This window comes from Antedon mediterranea, chromosome 1 (assembly GCF_964355755.1).
Source record: "Antedon mediterranea chromosome 1, ecAntMedi1.1, whole genome shotgun sequence".
In the NCBI taxonomy this organism is placed as follows: domain Eukaryota; kingdom Metazoa; phylum Echinodermata; class Crinoidea; order Comatulida; family Antedonidae; genus Antedon; species Antedon mediterranea.
In genome coordinates, this window is record NC_092670.1 from 13,035,466 (window position 1) to 13,048,197 (window position 12,732).

The 12,732-nt window shown below is 32.5% G+C and overlaps 1 protein-coding gene across 2 annotated transcripts; it reads right to left on the minus strand.

Annotated features, from left to right (window-relative positions):
- Window positions 1–905: 905 nt before the first annotated feature.
- LOC140057198 (uncharacterized) lies at window positions 906–11,328 on the minus strand. Of its 2 annotated transcripts, none has more exons than XM_072102765.1 (13): window positions 11,219–11,328; window positions 10,655–10,705; window positions 9,484–10,014; window positions 8,241–8,642; window positions 7,932–8,077; window positions 6,873–6,965; window positions 5,794–6,211; window positions 5,366–5,476; window positions 4,360–4,406; window positions 2,766–3,395; window positions 2,477–2,569; window positions 1,829–2,270; window positions 906–1,734 (listed from the first exon to the last, which is right to left on the minus strand). In XM_072102765.1, the coding sequence occupies exons 2-13, from the start codon at window positions 10,665–10,667 to the stop codon at window positions 1,460–1,462; spliced, it is 3,201 nt and encodes a 1,066-aa protein (XP_071958866.1). In that variant the 5' UTR covers window positions 10,668–10,705; window positions 11,219–11,328; the 3' UTR covers window positions 906–1,459. The 2 variants fall into 2 exon arrangements, with proteins under 2 accessions (XP_071958866.1, XP_071958857.1); XM_072102756.1 differs by having other exon boundaries at window positions 7,932–8,080.
- Between the last annotated feature and the right edge of the window lie 1,404 nt (window positions 11,329–12,732).

Sequence of the window (12,732 nt, forward strand, 5' to 3'; positions counted from 1 at the left end):
TAGATATATTATTTACACTCTTTTGTACACGTAAATTTATTACAATTTTGTGTGAGATGACGACATTAAATTAGGCTTACTTTGCAAACAGAGGGCGCTCTGTTTAATATTTGGTCAACAAATTAAGATACAGATAACTCGAGAGGATATGTGACGTCATCAAAATATCGATTTTCTTAAAAATCTATATGCATGGTTAATTGTTATTATATATTACACCAGGACGATAAATTACATTTTGGTTTCATTTAATTACTTTTCTGCTTCATTATTGGCTACCGACATTGCATTTTAGTGACATCTTGTTACTCTATTTGCTCTATTGGCTACCGACATTGCATTTTAGTGACATCTTGTTACTCTATTTGCTCTATTGGCTACCGACATTGTATTTTAGTGACATCTTGTTACTCTATTTGCTCTATTGGCTACCGACATTGCATTTTAGTGACATCTTGTTACTCTATTTGCTCTATTGGCTATTGATCATTGTATTTTATAACTGACTTTTCTGCTCTATTTTCTACCGATTTTTTTTTGGTAACTTTTCTGCTATATTAGCTATTGGTAACTTTTCTGCTCTATTGGCTATCGCTCTTTTGTTTTTGGTAACTTTTCTGCTCTATTGACTATCGATCTTTTTTGTTGGTAACTTTTCTGCTCTATTGGCTATCGATCTTTTGTTTTGGGTAACTTTTCTGCTCTATTGGCTATCGATCTTTTTTTTTTGGTAACTTTTCTGCTCTATTGGCTATCGATCTTTTGTTTTGGGTAACTTTTCTGCTCTATTGGCTATCGCTCTTTTGTTGTGGGTAACTTTTCTGCTCTATTGGCTATCGATTTTTGTTGTTGTTGGTAACTTTCTGCTCTATTGGCTATCGATATTCTTTTTTTTTTGCTAACTTTTCTGCTCTATTGGCTATCGATCTTTTGTTTTGGGTAACTTTTCTGCTCTATTGGCTATCGATCTTTTGTTTTGGGTAACTTTTTTGCTCCATTGGCTATCGATTTTTTTGTTAAAGTTTCTGTTATATTAGCTATCGATCTCTTTTTTGGTAACTTTTCTATTCATTTAAATCACTATACTTGTTTTTAGTAACTAAATTGAGTGCGTCTGTAATTTTTTGTACTACAAATTTAATACATTTGAGAATAATTGAAAATAAATTCGCAAAACGACATCTTTTTGTTATTTTAAATATAATTATACCTGTTCAAACACCGTCTCTCTTCTAACATTTCTTCGATCGTTGGCATTGACATTTATTTTGCACCACAATATACAGGCTTTCTCGTGTGTATGTCATTGCATAATATATAGAACACTGGACCAGTATAACCTAGGCACTGACAGTCTGCACTGTATAATGTAAATTATATTACACTATCGCTTTAACGTGCGGTACTCTTTCAAAATTTGTGAATTTGTGAACGTTCTGCTATAGTTTGTTTTCTATAATCACTTTGGTGAAAATCCCATATATGATAGATTACTGTTTTCTACATTTGAGTTCTCTTTCCTTTTAACATTTTGATAAGTAGGTTTAGCTCGATCTGGATAGCCTAGTTCTTCTTCACCATCACTTGACGCCCCAACCTCAAAAGGAATTAACTTTTGTGGTCCACAGCTGACATCCTCTACATTCGCTACTCCGTGTGAAAATATACCGCCGGTTGCACCCAGAGGTTGAATATCTGGTGTCAGAGGAAGCGACCGTCGTGACTTGTCATAGCCTAAACAAAAGACAATTAGAATCATTCAACAATGCGCCAAAACAGTTATTCTTATAGTAGAAGCAGAATATTAAAAAAAAAACATTTTTTTTACCCAAAATGTCTGTAATTTTGTCAACTTGATCTGCTGCATCAGCCATTCTACACCTTCGGAGATGGGGTAAAAGCTCTTTAAAATCGATGTCGTTCATATTAAGATATCTGATGATAGCCAGCTCTAGAGAAATATAGTTCTTTTCTTCTTGGTCGAAACATTGATACAGGAACTCTTCAAATTCTGGTGTCAGGCCCTTTTTGATGACAGGACAGATTATGTCCATGTTTTCCTTGCTTAAGTTAGTTTGTGGTTTTTTAAAATGGTTTTCCCTGTTCTCAGTCACATTTATTTTGGTTGTGTGTACATTTCCGGTAACTTCTACATGATGTATATCGGATGCGTTCAAAGCATCCGATATAGGGATGCTGAATGTAACTGAAGATAATTTGCTATCAAAAACACTTGCAAGGTAGTTATGTTCTTCGTTATATAATGGCACCTGTAAAACATTATTTTTGTTTATTTTTTATACCAGTAGTAGAATGATACAATATTATTAATACAATGATCTCTATTCTTCATTTAATTTATTTTTTCATTTTTTTATAAATAATATTACACATTTCAGTAACGCTCATATTTGGCCTAATTTACTCAGTACCAATTTTCCTCCTCAATGGTACATTTACGTTTTCTTATACATACCTCGTCGTGACCTTCAAAAATGATATTAATTTCTGAATCCTCACTGCAATAGCAGTGCTTCTCTGAATTCAATGAGTTGATTGGATCTTCATTCTATAATATTAATAGTTAGAGATAATAATAGTTCAATTTAAAAAGTAGTACACAGTTCCAATCAGTTTAGATCATCTTGTCAGGTCAAGCCTGTCTAGTGCCGGAAATCATGAATATTCAGAATAAATAGTTGTAGTAGAATATTTTTTATAAATGGCATTGAAGAATATTGAAATTTTATACAAATGCTACTTACATCAACTTTCCTAAATTTAACTTGAATCTCTTCTTTTCCATGGACAGATGATGATTTACATGCGTTTATCTCAAAAAGTCTCATCCGTTCAAGTTTTGAACCATCTTCGTTTGTTTGGTCTACTTCTGCGTTGAACTTTGTGAAATGGTTCACTATTACACACATCTTATTATACTTAATGTATGCCATGCAATCAAGCTTGTACATCTTAGTCCAGTCGCCATCTCCCTGTTTACAGGATACAAGAGATCTTGGTTTTTGTAGACATTTTTCAGGTATGTTACCGAACAGCTCAATACGAAGTGTCACGTACATTTCGAATGTAAGACCTGGTGGACCGCACATTACTTCTGGACATAGCGGAATCTTTCCATCGGTTTTTATATATCCTAAGTTATAGATGAAAACATACGTCTGCTTTGGCAACGCGCCTTCTGGAATTGTCAATGAAATCTTTCCCAACGTTAGCGTCGCACCTTCCTTGTCAACAGTCGCAACTAACATTCGTTTATCCTCAGATAGTATGTATTTCAAACCTGGATTATCCTTTAAATATCTCTTTAAACAAGTGTATATACTCTTAATTTCAGGTTCCTGTATGGTGCTGTCTGGAACTTGTCTTGCCTCTTCCTGGTGAGAATAAAATGAATATAGGCCTAACGTCCATGTTTCTTATTCGTTATTTAAAAAAATATTTGTTGTCTTTTGCGAACGTTATTGTATTGTTATTGAAAATTAATGCCGCTACATACTTTCAATTATTAGATTGTTTATGTTTTGTTTCATAATTAGCCAGTCAGCCTCTGCTGACAATTGCATATTGTTTAAAAAAAACAAAAAGGTGTTTATGTTCTTTGGTAGCCTATCTCTATTTTCGTTTTTTTATACTAACGAATTAAATAATAAACCATAAGTCGTTATTCACATTATCAAGATAACCCTACATACATACATACATACTGAAAAAATGACAATGCTGTGAGTATCAGTGGCTGGATCTCAATAGAGATATAAAAAAAAGCGAAAAGCTAAATCAAAACGATAAAGTAAAACAGACAGGAAAATTGGCAGAGCTTTCGGGCAACACTAGCCCTTCATCAGTGCAAGTGAATATATATATATCCAATCGAGTTTGAACAATACTATGAAGGCCCTTAATTGTGGTCTAATGGTTAGGACAGCTGCATATCAAGCAGACGGTCCGAGTTCGAGTCTCGATTGGGGCGACTTTTTCTCATTCTCACAGATTTCCTCATCTTTATCGTTTCAAATTAATTAAATATATATATATATATATATATATATATATATATATATATATATATATATATATATATATATATATATATATATATATATATATATATATATATATATATATATATATATAAGCATACTATGCGGCCTCTGCGCTTTGATAATGTGAATTTAGGTGATTTTGTAGAAATGGATAATAAGCTGAACCACTGTTATGTGTGATAGGTAATATATATGTATATATATTTAGTCTTGCACTGATGAAGGGCTAGTGTTGGCCGAAAGCTCTGCTAACTTTTCTGGCTGTTTTACGTTATCTTTGTCCTGAGAGGCTAACCTTGGCAGTGTAATAATACACCTTCTCATCATTCGATTGTTCTGCGTCTGTATAAATGACACAATAGTCAATATTATTTGGTTACAATACTTTAGTAATAAACTTCTCTATATATTGTAATATTTAAAATAGACATTAGGCCTAATTATAAACTCCAATTTGTTTATGTTATTGTCTATGCTTGTGCAATATCAAAACCATGACCTGGTTAGCAAAGCAAGCATACAATGCGGATTGATCGTGTGAATTTAGGTGATTTTCTAGAAATTGATACTAAGCTAAACCACTGTTGTGTGTGATAGGTAATTCACTCAGCTTTGCCTCGTGTGAATTAGGGTGGTGCGTTCTGTATTAACATTCACTGTATACACAAGCAAATGAAATCAAATATTTTGAATATATATAAAAGCCGCTTGCATAATAAAAAAAAATGAATTTAAATAGTAAACACGTGTCATTAAAAAAAATACAGCCTCAAATCGATTTTTAAAATTTTTAAATAGGACTCCTCGTCGTTGTAAAATCTTTAAGCTAATGTGGAGAAAGACATTTTTTACAATAAAGCAAATCAAAGAAATCATACATATACAACTTTGCATACAAAGGAATACAACTTGTGCGTGTCATACATACAGTTTAAAATCGTATTTCGTATTTCGTTTTTTTTTTATGTTTGCGTTAATTTGTCGGCTCTTCTAAATGTATTATCAAAACCTATTTTAAAGATAACAATTAAAGGTTGCATATTTGCTTGGCAAAATGCATCTTCGTTTAGGAAGGACAATTTTTAGTAATTGATGATTAAGATAATATTCTTTACAGTAGGAAGGGCAGGTCACGTCAGGACAATACAAATAATGTGTAAAATTAGTAGGTCTACTATGATGTGTCAGATCGAGGAGAAATAAATTAATTTCGAGAAAACGATCCTATTTGGAGGGAACGAAATAATAGCTGATGTGGCCGAAATAGGCCTACTAAGCCTGATGAAGCTCTAAAAAGTTACCTTGTTCTTCTTCCTTCTTTCGAATGTAAAAAGGAAGATCTTGTAAGTCACAGTTATCATCCCCCAATTGAATATTTGGAGTCAATGGAGATCTGCGTGACATGTCAAAATCTAAACATAAGAAATGAAAAAAAAAATAGAATCATTATATTAAATAATGTACAAGCTCCTTATGTTAAAAAATATAGTCATGAGTTGGATGCACAAAACATAACATGATGAAAATAGTATTATAATAATGAATATTAGCATATTATACATTATACCTATTATAGTCGCTTTTATGCAATACAGCATATTCGATTAAATAAGGGGCCATAATTATTTTAAACAACACTAAACTCTAAACATAACAGAATTATAATCAAATAATATTTTAAAGTTATTGTATTAGTTTTAATTTAATACAGCGGAATGACACGCAGTACCTGCGATTTCGTTCACTTTGTCTGCTGCATGGGCCATTCCACATGTTCGAAGATGAGGTTCTAGCTTTCTAACATCATTGTCATTCATATTGAGATATCTAGTAACAGCAAGCTCAATGCTAGTATTGTTCTTTTCTTCCTGATCAAAGTCTTGGTAGAGAAACTCTTCGAATTCTTGGGTCAGGTTCTTCTCGATGGTAGCGCAGATTATTTTCATGGAGTCTTTGTTTACGTTAGTTTGAGTTTTTTTTAAATGATTGTCTCTGCTCGTCATGCTTAGATTTATTTTGGACATGTATGCGCTTCCCTTGACAGTATAGTTTATATGGTATACGTCAGAGGTTTCCAAAACTGAGATCCCCCAACTAACGGATGAGAAATTTCTATCAAAAACGGCATATGTATATAACGAAACCTCCTGAAACAAATAACTGTAGTGTTACTTGACCTTCATTATAAATATTCATTTTAAAGCAAAGATATAAATGGAATCATTAAAGGATAATGTTAACAGTCAAGTATTACGGTATGTTAAATCATGAACGAATTTTACCTATCTCTAAATCAACGTAAAATGTTTAATCGCGGAAATTGAATTTATTTAAAAGGTATTTTAAATTTAAACACATTCACACAAATTAATGATAAAGCTGTATTTACAAATTTGGACATGAATGGTATGAAACATAATAAATGAGTTTGATATATTATGTAAAAATCAACCAGTCGCTGTATTCCACGTCTAATACTGTATACGTATGTGATCAAACATTATCGTAATAAGCCTACACTACTCTATTGAGAGTTGAAATTTCGCATACTTTTACGAACTTGAGTTACATCGTCTCCTGCATACGCTTGAACTCAGTCACTCAGTCTCTGCTATCATATAAATGCAACTGTACCTGCTTTGAATTTTAACTTACTATGGGATTTTCAATACCGATATCAATTGCTGTATCCTTATCTCTATTCTTCTTTTATTTCTTTTTATAAAATAATATTACACATTTTAGTAACGCTCATATTTGTTACCAGTACCAATTTTCCTCCTTAATGGTACGTTTTCTTATACATACCTCGTCGTAACCTTCATAAATGATATCAATTGCTGTATCCTTATTGCAATAGCAGTGCTTCTCTGAATTCAAAGAGTTGATTGGATCTTCATTCTATATTAATAGTTAGATATTAAAATTGTTAGTCTTTGTCTTTACAATGTCCACGAGATACATTGACATTACTGTAGTTTTAATACAAACATAAAAAAAAAATTAGAATTACGATGTTTAGCCTAAACCTCTCAAAGTAAAACTATTAAAAATAATAGTGGAGTTGATATTCAAACAAAGGCTAAACTACTTTATATAACACCTAAATAAATTCCTGTCATTTGATTGGACGATTGTGGGTCACATGGCGTGCAATAGTACGCACTATTAAACGATCGTTTAATGTTATTGTTATGACTGGTTTAGCAATGGAAATACATTTTCGGAGAGAGATATACAATATAATATGTACTCATTTAGATCAAAAAGGCATTTAAATTAGCTTTAGATCATTTTTAGGACTTTGATTAATTAATGGCAACATCTCTACAAGGCGTGGAATCGTAGAAAAGAAACATAATTAGCCTAGATGAGTGTCTGTCGAAGTTTTGCCTTTCAGCCTAGCTAGTACTAGGCCTGTTAGTAATAGGCTATGCCTAGCCTAGGCGTTTTAGCCTTGCTAGGCCTAGGATTATTTGGTCGTTTGTTGACATAATTAACACTAAAGTAGGTGCTTGTGATAAAATCTATATAAATATACATTTAATATATTATTATTAAAAACTAAATGTTAATGTTTTAATCAATATGAATCAAGTGTAGGCCTTGGCTAGGCCTACCTTTTATTTCATTCAAATGACCGGAATCTATTTAGATGTTATGTAAAACAAAATAATGAATGTTTTAAATTCGTGTAACGGTACAAATAATGGCATTTGGTGAATGATGAAAGGTTAAATATTAACTCGGCTTTGCCTCGTTGATATATAACCTTTCATCATTCACTTCATGCCATTATTTGTACCATTACACTCATAAACATTCATTATTTGTATAATATTGCACTTTGATACTAATGTCGATTACATAAACTTTTCTGAATTCAACGTAAATATCTTCTCTTCCGTAGAATGATTCTCTACATGCGTTTATTTCCAAAAGCATCATTCGCTCGAGTTCTGAACAATCATTTCCTTGGTCCAATTCTGTTCTGAAATGTGTGTCTTGTTTCACTGCTATACAAATTAGAGTTTAGAAATGTGTTATAAGTGTACATGAGTAGACAATTTTAAGAGAAAGATTGAATTCCAATAAGAGCCCAGCATATTTCTTTGCTCCATCTGTAGTTTTTCACCCCTATTATAATAGTGACAACATTTGTTACTTTAAGTTTACCTTTTGCATTTGTTCCTTTGAGCATGCGTAATGCGTCGTTGTAATTAAGTTGATCAATGTGTGTGATCCATTCCTTTTGAAATATTTTCTGCTGATTTTCGTCTAAAACTAATATTTCTCCTAGGTCTTTAAGAAGCTGTCCACTTTGATGCATTTCCCATATGTGTATTAATGCATATTTGTCAATTATAGACAGTGTGAGAACTATAGATCCTTTTCCTATGTGCAATAATTTCGAACCATTTACTTGGACGTAGTAGTAAACACGATGCTGTAGTTTATTATTAAATTCCTTCGCAGCATCAGCATTTAGACTGCCAACATATTGGTCAAGTTGATCTAAGATGTCATCATCTATGTCGTTTTCGTTCTTTCTTTTAAGAGTTACGGTTAGTTGAGCTTCTATAATAATTGAATGATTAGAAAATATTTTCTGTACGGTATATTATCGATTATATTCGTGCAATATTTAGTAACTAATGAGATTTATCTGTATACAATTCCTTACGTTAAACCAGTAATTAGATATACGTGTGTGACGTGCAGTTTCGATTTCGTGGTAATGAAAGGATGTTAGTGGTTGCTAGGAGCAGCTTTTTAAAACTCACAATAAAAGGTGAAGGTGAGTCCCGTATTCATTCTGAACGTAGGGGTGAGCTGTTAGGAGCTCATTGTACTAAGCCTCGGCATTATGTGGTAGGGTGGCCAGTTCCTTTCCACACCGCCTTTTTCTCCCTAGTATTTTAAACCAGGTACTCATTTACAGCTGAGTGGACTGGGAGTTGTCTGGAATTGAACCCGGGTCTATCTTTATGACAGTCAAGTGTCCTAACCACTCGGCTATCCAACTCCAACAATACATATATTTAAATATAAATCAGTTAAAACAGTTTTCGAAGATAATGTGATTTAATAAATGGAGGAGATGTAGATTATTAAAAATATAAATGTTTACGTTTGTATCAACTAAATTTAAGTAAAAAAATAATTGCAGTATTTTCAACTTGGTTAATGTTAAGAGTGTAAGACATCTTGGCATTTTATTTAAAGGGCTCCAAGTAATTGTCTGAAACACGAGAAACATATCACCTTTGAATTATACATCAATTTGTTTATTGACCGTACCGTATCAATAATGTCTTACCCTTTAAATTAACTGTATCAACTTTAAACAAATTATCGATAATGTTATGATATAACACGTACAGAAAATGTTGCTTAAAACTTTAACAACCTTACATACCTTGCGTAAGAATTTCCACAGCTTTATGTAGTCCAATATTTGTCAAGGTCTTAATAAATGTTTCCATTTTCCCACTTTCTTTACAAATAATATGTGTGTGTTGTAGATCAAAAATAAGATCCCACCCATCTTTATAGTTCTTTGGTGGCCTATTGTACGAAGTATCAATTTTTTTTACATCTTCCTCTATTAATTCATTTCCAAACTTTGTAATTTGTTGTTGATGATGGCTGAATTTCGTAATAATCTTGTTTTTAACTTCAGAAAGTGAGGGTATGTGTACGAAAGTTCGAAGTTTGTCTACAATACCAAACTGCTTGGTGGCCTTAATGGTATCAAACAGAAGGGTGAGATCTTTTGAACTTAGTTCTCCAGAATTAATTAATTGATTGAGCAAGTCCATCGTTGTAGTGGCCCTAGATAAATCAGCTTCTTCAATATAACCATGATACAAAACTTTCAGTTTACTGATAAGTGATCGTTCATCATACCAAGTTGAAAAACATACTAAAGCCTGATTAAAAGAGTTTTCTAAAAAAGGAAGAAGCCCATAATATATAAAAAAAAAACTTTAACAATACAAACATTGGATCTTATAATTTGTAAAATGTACTAATGGCAAAGGTCCAAGAAGCAGTATTTTATTTCAAATCAGGTTAAGACATGACTCAATAATTCATTTCTGGCATAAATTAGGATGTTATAGAGGGCGCTATACACAGGTATGGAACAGGTTTCGGTTTGGCCAAGTGATAGTCTTCAGTTTATGGAACTGATGCTCATCAACATCATCCTTGTTTTTTTAAAATATAGATATAGTTGAGTTGAGAGAGATTAGGGCTATGATCAGTTGTATTTAGAACATATGTCAGTAATGTAATTCTTTATCATAGAAAATAATAAATCTGCCTTACCCTGATTTGTAAATCTGTCTTTTATTTTTAATATTATAAATTAATCAAAACATGTGTATTAATACCAAAACTATGAGCAAATTAAGGTATCAAACACAATTTATAATGGCAAATTGTTTTGCTGGTCCGTGAATAATCAGGGATGATTAAATTATTCGTAATCATCACCGCCATGAGTGAAAATTAGTAATATGTGAAATCCTGTAGGTCTACAACAATTTTGTACAGTCGATGTACGTAAAATAGAGGTGACTTACCTGATTCAGCCATGTTGTAAAATAACAGTGGTTATTCTCTTGTTTTCATTTCTAAAAAAAGTTGATAGTACCGGTAATGTAGAAAACAATTAGGTATAGGAAATATACCTATGCTGGAGTATTGCTGTGCATTAAAACCTGTTTATAATTACTTCGTCGTTGTAAGTTTCTAAACTCACCAGTTAGTTCTACCGCCAATTTTGAGGTGGTCACCATGTTTATAAGAATCTAGTCTAGAATGTGTGAAGAGCTACGATCGTCTTTAAAAGCGGTTTTACAGACCACATTTTATGCCGGTCTTTAAGTAGAATGATTCTAATTATAAACCAAATCTGCTAATAAAGACCACTAAATCCCTGATCGACTTTCATTGGAGACCAAATTGCAAAAGGAAAACACAAATAATATAGGCTATGTATAGCCACAAACCAGAGTAACTTTTAGAGGCCATACCAGGGAACCCAACTGGCCATAAAAGAGATCCATCATAGACTTCTGGCCTACAAAAAGCCAAACTGCTCAAAGTGATATTTTATTAAGTGTTTTTTGATGATTGAATCTTACCTTGATAGTTGTTAAAAATCATTCCAATATACAGCAATATTATTAGTCAATTTATTTCCAATAGGGTAGTATTACTTCTTCTAAACTTGTAACCCGCAAACAACATAGATATAGGGTCCATGTATATTGTATATACACGGAAGTATTATAATAAACTATTGTATGTATACACAATGCATTTATAGTTGAATAGCTAATTACAATAACAGCTTCTAGCCCACTCTTTCAATATTTTACTTTGTAACCAATATTAAGCTTTATCCATAATATATACCGCTTGGTAAAATTAGTATGTATGTTATAAGAAGTTGCTGTTTTTATATAAATGTTTGGGGTTATCCGTAGAAAGTGAACAAACCATTCTGGACCCACCGTCATCAAAGCGGGAGTGAGGCATGCGTGACCGGCAGAAGGCCGTACGTACACAATGACGTAACTTTATCGTAGTAAAGTATAATCATTCATCAGGACGTTACGGTATTACTTGGCATGAGAAATAATTGTCAGGCATTTGCAAAGTATATTACTTGCTTTGTATGTTTCGGTTTTACCATGACTCAAACTCAAAACCTCTTCTTTCTACTGAGGTAACGATTAGGCCTACTGTGTGTTTCTTTCCATTATCCTGCTAATGCTATGCATTCACACTTGTTCTGTTTCACGGAACGAAAGATGGCGCCGTTTCTGTATACGATTTTCCATTATTTATTTACTTCCGTTCCGTAAAACGTAACAAGTGTACGTGATTTTAGATTAATAGTGTTTCTTTCTTAAACGAATTTGACGCGCCTGAATCATCGCTCAACAAAGACTTTGCTCAGTTTCTGAGTGATTTAAAGCGTGCCATAATACCGGCAAGGGTTCGAGGCTCACTCTCACCATTGTTCTGGCGGTAGTCTTCTCGGATAAGGACTATGAACCGTCGGTCCAGTGTACACATTTAGCTCGTGTGCACTTTAACCTATAGTACATTTTTCGAAACGAGTAGTGGAGCAAATTATTATAATTTCAGTTATGATTTAACACACAGTGGTTGACTGGTTTCATGTGCTATTGAACAAGTGTATCATTATCTTTCATATTCAACATTCATCATTATCTTTGTCATCATAAATAATTACTATATCACAATAATAACAATAATCTTCATTTATCACTGTCGGCATCAGTAGAATTGACAAAATCATGTTATCCATTCCAAATACGAAATTAAACTTTACTAAATCGAATATTTGTATTTTATAATTTATTAATCAATCAAACACTTTATGATTCAAGAAATAAGTTGTATATTTATAACTGTATATATGTGTTAATGATTATGATGCGGACCTATATTCTCTTGAGTTCTTTAAAAGCCAGATGACCAAAACATCGAGAACATAGAGAAATGGCGTTGAAGTATTTGGTTTAGTGAAGCCAATAATATAAGCTAAGACGTATAAAAGTTCCTTTTTTAAAGAATTAAATTACGATATTTTTCTTGAGGAACTGCTTGTATTATAAATATCATT

What these genes read in the sequence shown, in the direction of transcription:
- LOC140057198 (XM_072102756.1), bottom strand. An exon ending in CAAAGGAACAAATGCAAAAG is followed by an intron (nt 8,081 to 8,240) that starts GTAAACTTAAAG and finishes TAATTTGTATAG; the next exon opens with CAGTGAAACAAGACACACAT. An exon ending in TTAAATTTAGGAAAGTTGAT is followed by an intron (nt 2,570 to 2,765) that starts GTAAGTAGCATT and finishes TTAATATTATAG; the next exon opens with AATGAAGATCCAATCAACTC.